Here is a 16,637-nt window from a genome sequence, read left to right as displayed (position 1 = left end):
ACATGCCTCTAGGGGAACACCATTTTTTTCTCCCAGACTATGAAAGATAGGTTCTTGAGTCTCCTGAACAAGTGCACCTTCTCCTCTTGGCCCTGTCCAACAGGAGACTTCTTCAGATGTCAGACTTCAGTATACCCCAGCATCTCAGCCTGCAAAAACAAAGTACTGCTGCCTTTGAGCTTTATACTTCCTTCCTATATTACCTTACTGTTATATACACAACTCTTAGATACTGGGTGAATCTGTAGTGTCCCCTGTTTGGGGGTTTCAAGTCACTATAATTACAATAATACAATTACATAATTAAAAAAATAGATTCACAGAGATTCATATGCACAGATTTATTTCAGCACTTAACTCTTAGCATTTCAAATCTCCACTGAAAATTATTTTAAAGCAATGCAGTTCAGGCTTACAAGCCATACCCTGGCAGACCAAAAAAGGGAACCATAGGGCTAAGTCCCAGATCAGGACTTCAGCCATGGAACCATTATTCCCCTCACCTACTGTTTCTCCAGAGGACAGCAGGTTGACTTAATGCACTCACCTGCGAAGTGCCAATAATTCATTAGTTTTGCAAGACAAATTGAAATGGACAAAATCCACACTCTCCTCATTAACTAGCTGCGAATAGTTAAACAGCCCTTAAAGAAGTGGAAGTTAATGTCAAACACCCTTGCTGTCACTGTCTCCACCACTTCCCTCTTTTCAGGTGGCAGGCTAGCATGTAGGTCACAAGTTGGAGACTGGAAGAAACAGCAAGGATAAATGCTTTCTTTAGTGAGCTCTTCTAGAAGGACCTGGAGTTTGTCATTCTCATCCCCATGCCCTGAATTCAGTCTTCACAAAACTTCATCTGACAGCCTGAACTCTAATCTGCTTTTAAAGCAAACTGCAATTATACTTAGCATGTCTCCCCACTCTTAAAATCTGCTCTGATAGGAAACACTGACAACTTTTCAGTGCAGAAATTAAAGTGGATTTTTCTTGAACAAGGCCCTCCACCTGCACAACCTTGATCAGTCCAGCTCACACATGCTACTGTAACTTGCACTACACTGAATCCAATTATGCCTCCTCAACCTATTAAAAAATATAGGAGGCTGTTGTGCAGGTTGTACAGAGAAGTATCAGATGAAGAGATGAAAACAAACCCTGCTGCAGAATGGCTTTGCAGCCTTATTTCTGCAGACAGGCATACATATCATAGTAAAATTAATGTCAGAGATTTTTACAGGGCCCAATGAATAGCTCATGCCAAGCTATTTAAGGCTGGACTGAAACAACAGGGAAGAAATCTATGCAGGAGACACAAACTGACATACACTTATTTGTAAATGCCTGGCCGTTATTAGTTATCCATTAAAAGCTTTTTAAATTATATTGCTCTGGCAGCACGAACACCTAAGAATGAGCTCACAGAACAGCAGGTCTCCCATGCATTGCACATTAGGTTAGAACAGCAGATGAATAACCTTGAGCTAAGTAGTCAGAAGTATCTGCAAATCTAAACTACATGCACAGATTAGGTAATTGGGTATCTAACTACTGACTCACCCAGCTCTATTTCAGCTGCTCTCCCCAGCAGCTGAAAGAGTTTTCCCCTTCAGTGAGAGGATCGAGACAACAGCTACAACCTGTCAAGTTCCATAAAGGTACTTGTTGGCCTCAAAGAGCTACCAAGAGCTAAGTGGTTTGCCAACTCTTATTATATTTTCAGTGTTCTCCAGAAGGTCAATCCACATATAATGGAAATCAAATCTTCTGTCGTCACCCTTACTGAGAAGGATCTGGGATGGGCTTCATAGGGCCTTTGTGTTCCTTTGTGTTCCTTTCAAAACTGGCAACCTGAATGGCAGTCATATCCCATCACTAACTCTAAGGGCCAAGTTAGAAATTCAGTGGCCTTCTAACATGCGTCTCAGCTAAATAAAACAAATAAAACAAATCTTACACAGCCACTAGTAGAAGCAGAACAAGAGTAACAAACTACAGAAACAAGATATATAGAGCAGTTAAGCACATCATCTTAATCAGAAAGGATAAGCTTCTAGGTTTTCCATCACAGCAACATCTGTCAGTCACAAATTCTGCAGAAAATCTTTTTCTGAATACCTAGGTACAGCTGCAGAATAAGTACACAAGTTAATCTGAAAGACAAGCAGGGTAGATCTGATCACTAGTTAGGCTGACTTTCCCCATGCACATCTAAAAAGCTGTAACTTCATAGCATCAAATCACTGCTGAAAGAGTAAGTACCAGCTAAGTAATGCAGACCCTTTGGAGTCAACTCTGCCAACTTACAGAAACTAGCAATCTGGCCTGTTATCATCCCACATGATTGGAATGTATTTTAAGATCTAATGCCACATGCCTTTTTTTGTGGCAAGTTATAGCCCAGGAGTCAAGAGATCTTAATTCCATTCCTGTCTCAACTACGCACTTCTGCATGACCTTGGGTAAATTACTTAACAGTCTACACCTTTGCAGAATAAGTAGTATTACTCCTGTCAACAACATCCTGGAAATCATCCTCTCCTCTTTGAAATTCTTTACTGAGAGTTTGATAGGAATTAAGAGTTATATTTACTTACTGCTCAAAAAACCCCAGAAACATCCCCCCTCCAACACCACACACTGATACTTGAGCTATACCTGCTGTTAACTTCAGAGGCATTCACCATAAATGCAAAGCCCCTTAAATAGGCTAGGGGCATTCAACACCACATAGCCTCAGCTATGATCTACTTTGTTCCCAGGCTAATAAGTGAAACTTCTCAGAACCTGCTCTGGCCAGAACTTGCCAGCTTAGTGCACTGCTAAGTGTCAGCCTTTAATAACCACAGGCACTCAAAGCTTCAGCATCTATTCCTCATCCAGACAATACCCAACCCCCTTTTCTTCTCAAAGGGAGGAAGAATCCTAACATCTTTAAAAAGAGAGAGAGAGAGAGACTGACTTAGGGAAGAATGTGACCTAATGAAACATAGTATCATTATCCACAGCATCTAGGGACTCTTTAAGGGCCTTAAGTACTGACCTGCCATGACCCTGCTTGGCTTAGGAGAGTCAGGGGAAATCAGAGCACAGTGCTGGCACAACTTTACCCAAGCTTTACTGCTTCTCTATTTCTACTGCTAGCTCTCAGCATTCTTGTTAAACACAGAACAGCTAGTGAGAACAAGGTTACAATAGTTTCTCCTGCTCCAGGAGCAAAAGACACCTTTACTCTCCCTGAAATTTTAGGATGCCACAATGCTTGTCTTAGGCAGCAACCTGGCTCTCTAACACAGAGCTGACTGGTGAGAGCCACACCAGGGTTGAGGAGCCATGATTTCTCAGCAAGGATCCTGACCCCAGCCACAGAAGAAATCTGTGGACCTCAATGCAGCAAAGGAGGAAGGAACGAGCAGGCCCCACCTTCCTGGGCGACAAATCGGGGCCATGAGAAATTTAGCTTGCAGCAGAGGCCCTTCTGCTTCGGCTCCGCAGAGTCTCAGCACGGAGGGGGAAGCCGAGGAGAGCGAGACCAGCCTGCGTGGAGAAATGAAAGCCCCCGCGCAGAGCGCCGGCCCCGGGCGCGCCCGCAGGGCGGCGAGCAGCGCTGCAGCCACCTGCGAGCCGGCCGGGCGCAGCGGCGGCGGCGTGGGCAGCCCGCGGTCCGGGCCGCGCCCGCCCCAGCGCCGCCGCGCTGGCAGCCAGGGCTCAGCGGAGGGGGCGGCGGGCTCCCCAGAGGCGGGGGCAGCGCGCCGGGTCGCGGGAGCCGCCGCGGAGCGGGAGAGGCAAGCGGCAGCAGGCAGGCAGGGAAGCCGCGGCGCCGCGCTCCCCCCGCCGCGGAGCCATGCAGGCGGCCCGGCCCCCCGCCCGCCGCGCCCCGAGCACTCACATTGCTTGAAGAGCTCCAGACACAAAGCCATGAGAGACACAAAGGAGGGGCGGAGGGGACCGCAGAGACGGGGAAGCGCGAGGCGGGGGCGGCTCTGCCTCGCCCTGAGGAGGGGGCGGCGAGGGCCGCTCCGCCGAGGCGGGGAGGATGGGCCCGGCGCGGCCGGGGACACCCTCCGGCGGGGGCGCCGCACCGCGCCGCAGGAGGGAGGTAAGGAGACGCCCGGCGGGCCGCGGGCTCGGGCCGCGCTCGCTGCTCCTGCCGCCGCGGCGAAGGCTGGGCTGGAAGAAACAAGGGACGAGACGCACGGACACCGCCCGGCCCGACTCACCGCCGCCACCCAGCCCCGCCGCTCCGGCTGCGCGCTGCGGGCGGGACCGCGCCTTAAACCCGGCCGGGCCCGCCCCGCGCGTCACCGCCACCGCCACCGCCCCGCGCAGGCGCGCGGCGCCCCGGCCCGGCCCGGCCCGGCCCGGCCCGGCGGCGCCGCCCGGCTCCTCGGCCCCGAGCCGCGAGCCTGGCAGCGGCTCGCCTGGCCCGCCGGCCGCGGGCCCCGGCGCGGCCCGAGGAGGCGGTGCCGGCGGCGCCCCGTATCCCGCCGGGCACTCCCGCACGGCCCGGCCCAGCGCGGCCCGGCCGCGAGCAGAGGGGAGCGGGCGGCGGCTCCCCGCGCGCTCTGGGCGAGGGACGCGAACAAAGCGGCCGCGCGAGCAGCTCCGGGTGTCCCGGGCCGGAGCCGCGACCGACGGCGCACCCCCAGACTGGCCCCTCACCCTTCCGAGAAGGACCCGCTCCGCCCCAAACCGCTTGGTGTCGCAGCACGCGGGCAAAAGAGCCGTGCGGGTGGGTAGGGAACGCTTGCAATTTAATTAATCCCGGTGGGGCCTGTGATTCCCTCCAGCCCTTCCACTGCCCAAGCCAGCCCTTCCTCACGCTTTGTTTGCTCGGAGTGCCTTGCTGCCCTTTCCTCCACCAGTCTCCGATCACATCCTTGTGGCATTTGTTTGCCTGAAACAGGATGCCTAGGCATGTGTCAGATAGTCGTTTAACCCCTCAGTGCAGTCGATCCCATCTGTTGTGCACAATGTTAACCAGGATTTCTGCTTCCTACATATTGTCTGCTGGAAACAAGGAAGTGAACCGGAGTGATATAAGCAGCTGGCTCTTCCTGGATCGGCAGCTGCTTCTTTGCAGAACAGTGGGCCACCACGAAGTCCCCTTAAACCTTCGCCTTGCCCTTCTGTGTCCCTGCAGCACCTTGTTCTCCTCACCTCATTCTACAGCCTGGTTGTGCTGGCAGATGTAGCTGTGAGCACACTTGCAGTGCAGGCAGAAAGAGGAGAAAACCCAGGAGGGAGAGGAACAGCAACTGCCCAGACAATAGGGCACTGACTGAACCAGAGAGCAGCACAGAGCCTGGATCTTGCTGGAGGTTTGTACAGTGTGGGGAAGCCAGTGGAGGAGAGCTGCTTTTTCTGATTCCCTGCTGGGTTCTGCATCCCCACTGGGGATCAGGGTTGGAGAGTGGTGACATACTGGCTGGAGGAGCAGAGGAGTAAAACTCTGCTAAATAAAAATGGTGCCTCTCCCACCTTAGCTCTGCTGCTTTGTCTCATTGTCAGAGGAGGTGCTGGCAGGGCTCTGTCACACGGGACTGACAGCTCCAGTGGCTGACAGTGAGTGGGGTGCCATGGTGACAATTTCCCCAGCACAGCTCTTTCTCTGCCAGAGAATCTCACGCACACACAAAAGGGTTTTTGCTTGAGAGATCTCCTCTCATCCCCCATTCTCAAGTCATTCATACCCCCACAGGTTTCTGGTGAGAGTTCAAAGCTTAGCACAGAAGATGGGCTCTGAGGCGACTGCTCACTTTTCAGTTGACAGTTCCAGTGAGGCCCTTGCAGGGAGCGACTAAACTCCTTGCTGGCAATGTGTTGGGTGTGTAAGGTGTCTTCCATCTGGGCTTTCCTCTGTGACTCTTTCCTTAAGGCCACATTCAGCACGCCAGGCCCAAGACCACTTGCCTGTGGGCTAGGTTTCTGGGCTTAGCTGCGCAGAGCTAATGGGAGAGAAGTGTTACTGAGATGCACTTGCTGCTGGATTATTCCAGTGAAAGAGAGAACAGTGTTAGCTGGGAGGAAATTCCCTTTCCAAATGGAGAGACAAATAAATGGAAAAGAAAACAGTGAGGAAGTAGATGTTTCCATGTGGTCACAAATTTGCCAGTGGGGCTCCATTGTGACAGGGGCAAGGGGAGAGAGAATTGAGTCTCATTTGGCTTGGTGCTGTCACTGTCCTCTGGCCAAGTTTTGTGCCTCCTATTAGATTCTCTGAGCTGTAGCCTTGAGACAGGAGTAAGTTAGGCTGGATGTGTGGAGGGGAGAGAAAATGGTAAAACTCACTTCCAGGCTGCAGGAAGAGCCTGGCTGATCAAAACCAAGGCAAGCTTGGCACCCTGGAGCAGAGCTGACCTGTCCATCCCTGGAAACAGACTTGCTGGTTGCTAGAGCAGTAGCTTCCTCCTCACTGTGATCTGCTCCCAGTTAAGCCAGGCCTTATCCTTTTGCTCCTACAATTGAGAAATTCAGAGCTGTGTGAGGGTTGCTCAGATTGCAAGGGTGGAGGCAGGGAAGGTCCTGCGAGGCAATGGCCACACCCATGCTATGGTCTGAAGTGAGATAGTGGCACTGGATTCCTGCCAACAAGCAGCACAGCATGGACTCTGCCTAATGAAGTTTTTTTTTAGAGGGTTTGGACTGTGGCAGAATTTGTGGCTTTGCAGGTAGTTGTGTTCCCCGTGTGGCTCACACAGGAAGCATGTGTATTACCTGAACTTGCTGTCACAAGCAATCCTTGGATGCTCTCATTTATTTATGACTCACTGAGTTCACTGTGCTCTGTGTAGAAGAGATGGTCTGGCTTTTGCAGCAAGGAGAAATCCAAGAAAGTGTCTTGGTGAGATACCATGCTCAGCTCAAAGACTGTCTGCTCAGGGCAGGTAGGGCTGAGATATCCTTCAGTCTCAGCTTTCAGTGATGGAATCAGTATGGATGTGCTGGTTCTGTTCTCAAAAAATAGAATGGTAAAGCAGAGCCAAAGAAAGATCTTGTTTGATAGTCAGACACAGCCCCAAGCCATAGAAACTTGGGACCTGCAGGTCTGTGCCTCTCCGCTCTGCTGCCTACCAAAGAAAACAAGAAAACAGACAATTCAGCTGCTTCCTGTCTGGAAGACAGACACAGGCCTGGGAGTGGAGACTTGACTGAGAGTTTGTCATCCACACAGGATCTAAGTGACATTGTAAAAATCTAAGCTGATCTCTTCCTGAATCCTCAGGGATACTCACATAGTGACTCACCAGATGGAAAAAGCAATGGAAAAATATGAAGACAGGAGAGAAAAAGCAACCTAACAGCAGAGTGGAGAAGAGAACAAGAGGAACACACACAAAGAAATCCTCATTTGCCTGCATTGTCTGGAAATGTGCAAATGCTGAGCTCTGAATGCATGTGCTTGCTAAAATTTGTCTAGTCCCATTGTCCTGGCACATGTGTGTGTCTCTGAGTCAAGAGTGTCGTCTGAGTGTAGCTGCTGGGCTGTTCCAACAATGGCATGTACCCTGTGTTGGCTGGCCCATGGATGGAGATGCAGAGAGGTACTAAGCGCAACTAACAGGAGGAGGGATACAAAGAAGACATCTGTGATTGCCTGGCATTGAGCCATCTCCATGCTCACCCAGTTTGCATGGAAGGATGAAGGTGCTAGCATGCTGTAACACTATAGGGCCCCCTCAGCTTAAGAAGAGAGCCTACATGTCCACCGTACCGGGCACATTGCTCTCCAACCAGCATCGAGGGTAGCCTCACGGGTGGAATTGACATTTGGATTTTGTGCTACTCCTCTCCCAGGTGATTTTGAGCAAGCTGAGGCATCTCCTGGTGCTTTGGTTTCTCCTTCTCTCAAAGACAGTACTACTGACTCTCTTTGGGGCCAGCATTGCTGATAAAAGCAAATGATAAGAAGGGCTTGGCTTTCTAACCACGTTGTTAAAGCATAATGCTGGCAGCTGCTTTTTTCTACTTCTTTGTAAATGGCCCCTGGTGGGAGAACACAGACGGTTGTGCAGGATCTTGGAGCCATGCTCACTTCCCAGTATTAAGATCGTGTCTATGGGCAGCCACTTCCACCTTCCCTACGTCTGCTTGTGTCTGCATGTAGCATCACGTGTTGGCTGCAGCTTGCCTCTTACAGGGGACTCTGAGCAAGTGACACATTTCTGTGGGGTCCAACCCTATTGCAGCATGTATCTGAGGTGCCAGAAAGACATGAACATACAGCAGGCACCAAAAAACAAGGTTGCTGTACTGGATCCTGCCTGTAGTAGAGCTGAAACCTGACAACAAGGAGCACTAAGCTCAGCTTTGCTGATGCGGAAGACAGGGATTTTTTTTGTTGGTAGAATCTGAGAGCAGGGTTTTAGCCACAAAACAGTGTTACAGACCTCCTGGGGAAAAGAGAGTACTGCCTGGAGCCCAGAGCTTGGTAGTGGAGTTTCCATAATAATAAAGGATTAGAGATGAAAAATGTTCATATAAGTATAGAGAGAAACAGTAGTCATAGATTTCTTTGTGTCCCATAGACACATGGATAGATCATGGAACATAAATATCTGCCCTGAGGGCACATACACGCACACACGTATACACACACTCCCTAATCCCTTTCCTGCTGGTATGTCAGAGAAAGCTATTTCTGGAACCTGAAATCTAGGTCAAAAAGAAGGGGAAAATCTGAAGGGAATGATAACAGTCTCTTCCTTCAAAGGCCATACAGGGTCAGGTCTGGTTGATACGATTAGCAAGGGGGCCTCTGTGGTACTTTACTCCTCAGCTGCAGCCTTTCACACACTGGCTGAACAATGTGTCCTGGCCTGTTCTGTTTTTTTTTCCTTAGTGTTCACACTAGATTTTCCCCACAGAGTAGAGAATACTGTGATCCAGACCCAGGCAGGCCTGAGGCCACCCCGGCTGGCCAGCTGAGAGAGGAAAGGAGCAGACTTTGCCTTCAGGCACAGACACCAGGTAATCACGATCCACAGAGGAGGAGGAAGGGTGTACGTGCCCTTCCTTCACAAGTCATAGCTAAGTAACTTTTTCAGAAGTCATGGAAAGTCCTTCCATAGGTGAGCGAGCCTTTGGGAATTTGGTCAGCTGGACCCACTCTCTGCACAGTGCTGCTTTGTGTGGTAATACTGCACGGATGTGTGCAGATATTTTGTCTTTCCCCCATTAAACCCAGCTGCGTCCCTCCCTTCAGGGTACTACATGGGGCCATCAGTGCCAGGAAACCAGACTGGAATCTGCCTTCTCCCATTCCAGGGCAGGGTTACCACCACAGCAGCGGTGAACCTGGGAACCATCCCTCTAATTCAGAGTGATGAATAAAAAAAAGATGATACAAAGAAGACAAAAAAGCAGGCTGAAGGCAGAAGACGAGGCTATTTTCTGATGCCTTTGGGGAGTATGTATCCTGTGTGGTGCTCTGGAAACCCAGCTTGGGCTGGGCTCTGGCACATAGATGGGCATAAAGTATGTGCAGCCCTGGAAGCTGCTTTTGGGAGTGTGGGTGGCTATGGGATGAGCCTCTTGCCTGGCTCTGGTTGGGGTCAAGGTTGGGCTTGCCTGAAGGACTGGTCTTTCTCAAGCTGTTTCTGCTCTGGGTGCTGCAATTCCCTTGCCATGTTAGGTTCAGGGCCTGCAGCTACTTCTCCGCCAGAGCTGCCATCACTGGAGTCAGCAACAAGGGAGAACTGGAAGGTCACTGCCTTCCAGAGCTCACTGTCTTAGCGACATCCTTTGGGCAGAGCAGCCCATTTGAAAGACAGGTCAACAGAAGCAGAGCCCAGTCCAGGAGGAGGAACAAGAGCTGGATTGCTTGACCTCTTGGAAAGAGATTTGGACAAAAGATCCTTATCCCATGGGCACCTGGGCTTTCTGGGAAGATTGCTGAATCCCAGGGCAGGCTGCTCCCATCTGAGCAAGGGCGATGTTAGCAGAAGGCATCTGGAGGACTGGGAAGAGCTTGACTAGGAACTGGCTTGGTATGAGTTTTTCCTGCTGTCACTAGAGTGTTGGTCAGAGGCTGGTCTGAGATCTCCCTTCTGGGGACTGTCACCTTATTTTGCCATGCTTTGCTCACCTCTCTACTTTCCTTTTTTTCCCCTGGACATAAAGTATTAAGGGCTTTTGAGCATGGCTCTGTGTCATTTGGCAGACTATTAAGCAAGCAATTCCTAGTGATGCTTCTAATAATAAGGAACTGTGGCTGGGAAGCCCTTTGTTAATGCAAAGGGCTCGGAGTGGCTGTCGGCAGAACGCCTGGCAACTAGATGAATAGATTTGACTGGGACTTTTGCGTCTCCTGCTTTGCAAGGCACAAAGCTTTGTTTAAGGCTGATCAAGGGCAGCTCATCATCTGTCTTGCTGGCTGTCAAATGGGAGCTAATTGCCTTGTAATGTGCAAGTGACACACAAATTTGTGGGAGGACCTGGAGCCATGTGGCTGATCAGAGGTGTGATGGCTGTCAAGCTTCTCTCTGCCATGCACGGACCCCCAAACTTGCAGCACTCCATGAAAAGGGGTTTGCTGTGTGTCCTCAGCTGGTGACTGAATCCCCATGACACCTCTTAGCTTTATGATTCGAACCTCCCCCATTGTCCTCCTCAAAGATGAGAAATCTTCTGTGTCAGACACATCATTACTGCTGCTGATGCCTCTTCAGAATACTTCCATACAGACAAGAAACCCAGTCCTCCACTCAGTGATTGGACACATGACATGAACAGTTCCCCTGGCCTGGTGCATGGATGCAGGTGCAGGAAGGTGTCTGTGAGAAGAGAATGGAGTGAAGATCCTTGGTCATCTGTCCCCATAGGCTCGCGTGGAGCAGAGGTCAGGAGTGACAACTAGACCTACAGACAATGCCCACCTGATCTGGTACACCCAGTTCTCTTTATTTGTCTACATTGATGCAGTCGAGCTGAGAAGTACCAGTCTGAGCCTTGGGAGGCTCCTGCTCTACATTACAAAACCAACCAATTAAAGTCTCAGCAATGCACACATGCATTTGCAAGAGGAACTGAGACCAGGTGGCTGATTAAAGGTGTGACTGCTGTCCAGATATGCCTCCTGCTTTCCCCATTGGGCACACACAAACACAGATGCTCCTCTCCACTCTTCCTCCCCCCACCATCAAATCTGTTCCCTACCAAAGCCCCAGCAGCCAATGCAAAGAGATGGAGGATGCTCAAAATCAGCAAGTCTGTGCTGGGTCACATCGGAGAGTGGTACGGCTTCAGGGTGGCAACCAACGATTTTGAATGCCTGGTGCTATGCTATGCCTTCTGTTGTTTCGTGGTGTTAGCCTGGATATGCAGCAGTGCTGAGCTCAGCATTGGCTGCCCTGTCAGTGAGGAGCTCTGCTTGCAGGGGTGGGAACAAGCTGGTTTTATGGGGAGCGAGATGAATTGGCGGGGAAGAGCATGGGACAGAAGGAGGGCAGAGAGGCTGGTATGAATGAGGGACCTGGACTGGGCAAGCAGCCCTTCCCTCCCAGAGGGTCTCTTCCAGGGCCCTGCCTCATCCTGTGGTCTTCCATAGTGATGATTCTGGAGCACAGACAATTAACACTTGCTCCATGAGCAATGTGCTGGCCCGCAGAACAAGGGCAGGGGGGTAGGTTTGGGGCATGGGCATGTCTCTGTGGGCAGGAGGACCTGGAACAGGGCAGCTCATAAAAGGCATGACGGTTGCCAGCACTCCCCCTTCCCATTCCCACTCTCTGTGTGCTGCTGACAAAGTGCTCCAACCTGACTCCCGCTGAAAGCACACTCCAGAGCTGGGGAGTGCACCTGCCAGCAGCTTCACCCAGCAGGATACAATGAGACCATTCTGAAATTCCCCCATAGCTCTGCAGATTGGTGCCAGTGTCCTGTTCATGCCAAGAACAACCTGTCCTGCTGGACCTGACCCCAGTGTCACTGTGGGTGACAGGACTTACTGTTTGCCCCTGCTTCACTAGCAATACTGTACAACCCTGGCAAGACCCCAGACTCCTGCTCCACCTGCCCAGTCTGGTATCTGCCAGGCACGATGTCCAGGCACAGTCATGTCTGTGAGCATCAGAGAATCATCTTTTCCAAGCTGTGTTCCCAAACCTGTCCTGGGAGTTAAACAGCCTCCTTTTGACGCACCACCCTCCACCCTGCCACAGACAGGGCTATCTTTTGTGGCCAAAGCAACAAGCTGGATTTATACACCGAGAAGCCATAAGCTCTGTGCATTCTGACAGGGGATGAAGGTGCTGCTGTTGCCATCCTAGACGCTCTGTGATACAACAGATAAGGACAGCATGAGTGAGCTGGGCAGGTGGAATGGAATCCCTTAGCTCCTCACACCCTGCCTCAGCATAGCAGCCGAGCCTCTCCACTGGGACACCGTGGCCTGGCAAAGGAGCTGAAAGGGATGCAGGATGCTTTGAAGAAAGCAATGCAGAAATGATGCAAATCTAGTGACTTGAAGCAAATGATCCTCTTCCAGCATCATGTGGACAGGTGAAGGCTTTCTCTTCTGGGGAGAGTGCTGTTGACACAGCCATCTCCCTGCAAACTTCCATGGAAAGCTCATCTCCAGAGCCTGCTCGCAGTTCCCTGTATGCTCTGTGAGGGCCTTGCATGCCAGCTGCAAGGCTACAGTGAGAACAGGGCTGCTCCTGACACCAGAGTTTTGCACAAGAGAACCTGTCATCTCTGCTCAGGGCTTTGGGACTCATTACCAGAGGAAATGTTTCCACAGTAATGGTCCTGTTGTCTGCAGCCCTCACACGCATTTTCCAAGAGAGGCACAGACCACTGGAGAGTATTTAAGCCACTGCTGTAGATTGGTTTTCTTATCCACCTACTCTGAGGAATCCTTAGTAGACTCCAGGCTTACTTGCTGGCTGATGAACTGCAACGCTTCGATAAACACAAGTGGAGCCTGGCTGCACCAAACACAGCCTCCAGGCCAGGGCTCTGCTGCCCCCCAGGGCTGGGGAGCCAGCACTAGCTGATTTTCGGATGAGATGGAAAAGCAGCGCTTTCATCTCTTCCCTCACCAGCTTTCCTGATGCCCAGTGCAAGATCTAAGCAGCCCTTGTCATTGCTAGCTGTCTCAGGCTGGTAATCCTGATGTCCTGGCAAAATTCCAGCTGGAGACAGAGCACTCATTTTCCTTGCTTCCCACCAAGGCGTTGAATACTTCTAGTGTCCTGGGAGCCTCCTCGGGGAGCGTTGCTGATGGGTACAGTAATTCTGCTGGGGAGTGTTAACAACCCTGCCTCTTCCCAGAGGTGGCAGAGAAAGCAGTTCCCTTCTTTACAGGTCCTTTGGAGAAGAAAGGGCTCGGTAAGCAGGAGCTCCAGCTCCTGCGAATCGTTTGGCAAAGAGACTGCTCTCCTGCAAGACTGGGAACTGCCTCTTGGTAGTGACGGCCCAGCTGATTAGAAACATCAACTGGATGAGGCTGCCTTCAGCCTCTCCCGTTCTCCAGGGGATAGAGTCACTCCTGACTCATATCTGAGGGAGAGGCCAGGCTTTTGTCCAGTACAGTAATTACTAATCAAAAGAGAAAGGCCTGTCTGGAATGAATAATGCCCACATCCAGTGTCAGCAGAGGCAGGCAGGGTGTCTGGAGCTGAGTATAACATTGTTAATTGCTCAGGGACAACAGTGCACTGAAGCTGCAGGGTGACGGGCTCTGGGGCTCAGAAAGACTCACTAGTGCCTTCAAATTTAGAGCAAGAATTGTTTTTACCCCATATCAGAGATGTTTGGATCAGGGCCTCTAGTCTGAGTACACCTGATGGGAGAAGGGCAAATATTATGAAATGCATTAGACATCTGTGTGGCTGCTGCAATTCAGCATGTCTCCAAGACAGAAAGGAACTGGGGCCAGTCCAGCCAAAGGACAAACTCCTAGTGTCTCATTGTCAGAGGATTTTGAAAGAAGGCTAGTCTCCAGGCAGCTGTAATGGAGGTGGCAGCCCAAGGGCTGGGTGCAGCCAGTCTGCCCCATTACCGTTTCAGCCCTGGCCTCTGGGGAGAGAAGGGACTGCTGTGAGAGAACTGTGAGCCCAGCACATGACACTGCACTGCTTCTGCATGGAGCTGAGCTAATGCCTGGGCCTGCACAGGCGAGTTCTCTTGGTGAGCCCCACACTTGGTGCGCCAGCACCTGGGCCATGCTGCTCAGGTCCAGTTCCCCTCTGAGTTCTGCCTGCTTCTCTCATCCTCAGCTAGGAGAAAGCCTCACCAGACACTGCTCAGACTGCTGGTTCCAGCAGGGTCAGACCTGTCTGTAACTCTGCTGAGGGAAATTATAATCCCTGAGAGTCTAGAGGGGGCAAACTCTCACCATGAGCCTTTTCCCCCCGTATCTGGTCCCCCCAGACCTGGTTCCAGGAGTCCTGCCTTTTGGGGGAGCCTGCAACAAAGTTCATGGTGAACCCCAATGCCTTGTGACTCCTCCATCACTGAGGGACAGGGGCAGATGCCTTTTGTCCTCCTGGCTGAAGGGGCTGCAGAGATCAGGATATGCTCAGACCCCAGAGAAACGATACAGAGTCCCTGATACACACTTTTGTTCCCAAGGATTTTGGAGAGAGGTCACACCTGTCAGCTGTAGCCCAGATTGGGGGAATGACACTTAGATGCCTGGCTGAGAGAAGGAAGAAGAGGAAGAAGAAGCCTATCAATAGCTGGCTCAGCGGCTGCTTGGCCCCTGCACCAAGGTTTGCAGAAGAAAGGCTGCTTGCCTGTGCAAGATTCCCACTGCACCCTCAGCCCCACAGGACTCCCAGCCCAACTGGCAAAGATAGCAGTCAGTGCTCCCCATCCTCCCAGGACCCCCAACAGGGCAAGGTGGATGTCCCATGAGATGCTCCCAGCTGCAGTACTCAGATCCGGTTTTGGCTTGGCTGAGCCAAGAGACAGTTCACCTGGACTTCTACAGGCTGCACTGACTGTGCAGGCCAGACCCCATCTGCCATTTCAGCCCCTGCATCCAGAGACCCAGAACCATCCATCCTGGCCATGTACACTGGCTGCTGTCCTCCCTCACCAGTGCAGAACAAACTGAGAGACACAGGATCTCCCTATACAGCCACAAAATTCCTGGACAGCTGTGGCTGGAGATACCTCGCGCAGATATCTGAGAAGAGCACCTTGCACACTCAACACCTTCCAGGCAATCTACCCTTCAGTGGTAGCCTCCCCCATGTTCTGCCAGCCCTGTACCCCTTGGTTTCTGATACGCTCACTTCCCCTCTGCCTCCCGTCGCGGCCCACCGCTGGCACTCACTGCTGTTGCTGGGCAGGGTCCTGCTGCCGCTGAGGCTGCCTGCCGGTGGCGGGGAGATTGAGTGGACAGAGCCCGTATCCTCTTCCTGGGAGCAGCCCGCCTGGATGGCACGGAGGTAGCTGTGGCTCCGGGAACGGAAGTAGCTGGGCAGTGGCAGGTCCAGCACCTCCACGGCAGCCGATTCAGCCTCACTGTAGGTAGAGTCGCAGACGGCCTCGTACTGCTCCCCCAGCTCTGGCTCTCCTGCCTGCACAGGAAGAGGGGCAGAGCCAGTCACCCCCTGCTTGGGCCCTTTCCCCTTCTCCTTCCCCTTGCGAATTAGTCTCCCTTTTCCTGGAGGTCTCTGTCCTCCAGGGCTGCTGCTATTTGTAAGTGGGTTTCAATTATGTGTAGGCAAGACTGTGAGGTGTAGTGGTCAGTGCTGGTTGCAGAGCAGGACTCCTGAGTTCTCTGCCACGAGAAAGGGAGGATAGGGGCATCCTCCGAGGCAAGAGGGTTCTTGCTTGTGGAGCAGGAGAGATGTACCACCACAGTGCCTACGAAACACTCCCCAGTCTTTGATGGAAAGGCTGAGAGCATGTGAGGCTAAAATCCCTGTTCGGCCTCTGAAAGGTCTCCCAGTGCCTGCTGGCATGGCTGGGGAACCCAAAACCCATCCACAGGACCCCATCAGGTCAGGTGTGTTCCTCCCCTGGGGGTGATGGCACAGCCCTACTCCGGTGTGCAGTGCAGAAAGATAAGGTGGGAAAGTGTGGGCTGGGTGGGGGGACATGCTTGGCCCAGGACCACCTAGACTTGTGCTGTGATGTTGCTATCAGGAATTCAACCCCAGCCCTGTCCAAGGCAAGGGGCCAGGAGATGGCTGAGCACTGGGCCAAGGCATGGTGTACCCTGAGCAGGAGCAGCTTTGTTCCCTGCTTTTGCTGCTACCCCAGCTTCTCCCTCCCACACCATGCCCCTGCTGCTCTGCCCTGTTCTTCATTAGCAGCAGCTGACGGAACTTTAACTCAGGAGAGGCTCGCCTAGGTTACACCACAGGCAGCCTAAAACAAAGTGTTTTGAAATACAGATGCTGAGACAGGACCCGTTGCCCACTCCTGTCTCTCCTGGCCCTTTCTTAGGCCTCAAGAACAGTATGCCTGGCGTTGGAGTCTGGAGTCTCCAATTTCCACAAGGTTTGGCTCAAAAAGCTCATCAGTTTCCATCCAAAACTGATGCTCCCTAACCACGCCCCCCCTCGCCCAGGGCTGGGGAAAACCAAGCTCTCCAGCTGCCCTAGAGTGCCTTGGGTTGGGGAGAGCTTCCTTCTCCTCTTCCCACTGGCTCCTGGGTGAAGGCTGACCCCACAGCCTGC

At 52.1% G+C, this 16,637-nt stretch overlaps 1 protein-coding gene across 1 annotated transcript in view; it reads right to left on the bottom strand.

Annotated features, from left to right (window-relative positions):
- The window catches only part of DLGAP4 (DLG associated protein 4), a 75,497-nt gene that overhangs the window by 41,838 nt on the left and 17,022 nt on the right, over positions 1 to 16,637 (bottom strand). The window contains exon 6 of the mRNA XM_013961540.2: positions 15,287 to 15,530. Within this exon, the coding sequence (XP_013816994.1) occupies positions 15,287 to 15,530 (244 nt within the window). The remainder of the gene's footprint in view (positions 1 to 15,286; positions 15,531 to 16,637) is intronic.

This window comes from Apteryx mantelli, chromosome 18 (genome assembly GCF_036417845.1).
Source record: "Apteryx mantelli isolate bAptMan1 chromosome 18, bAptMan1.hap1, whole genome shotgun sequence".
In the NCBI taxonomy this organism is placed as follows: domain Eukaryota; kingdom Metazoa; phylum Chordata; class Aves; order Apterygiformes; family Apterygidae; genus Apteryx; species Apteryx mantelli.
Note: the sequence above shows the minus strand (reverse complement) of the source record. Positions and strands in the feature narration are given on the sequence as shown.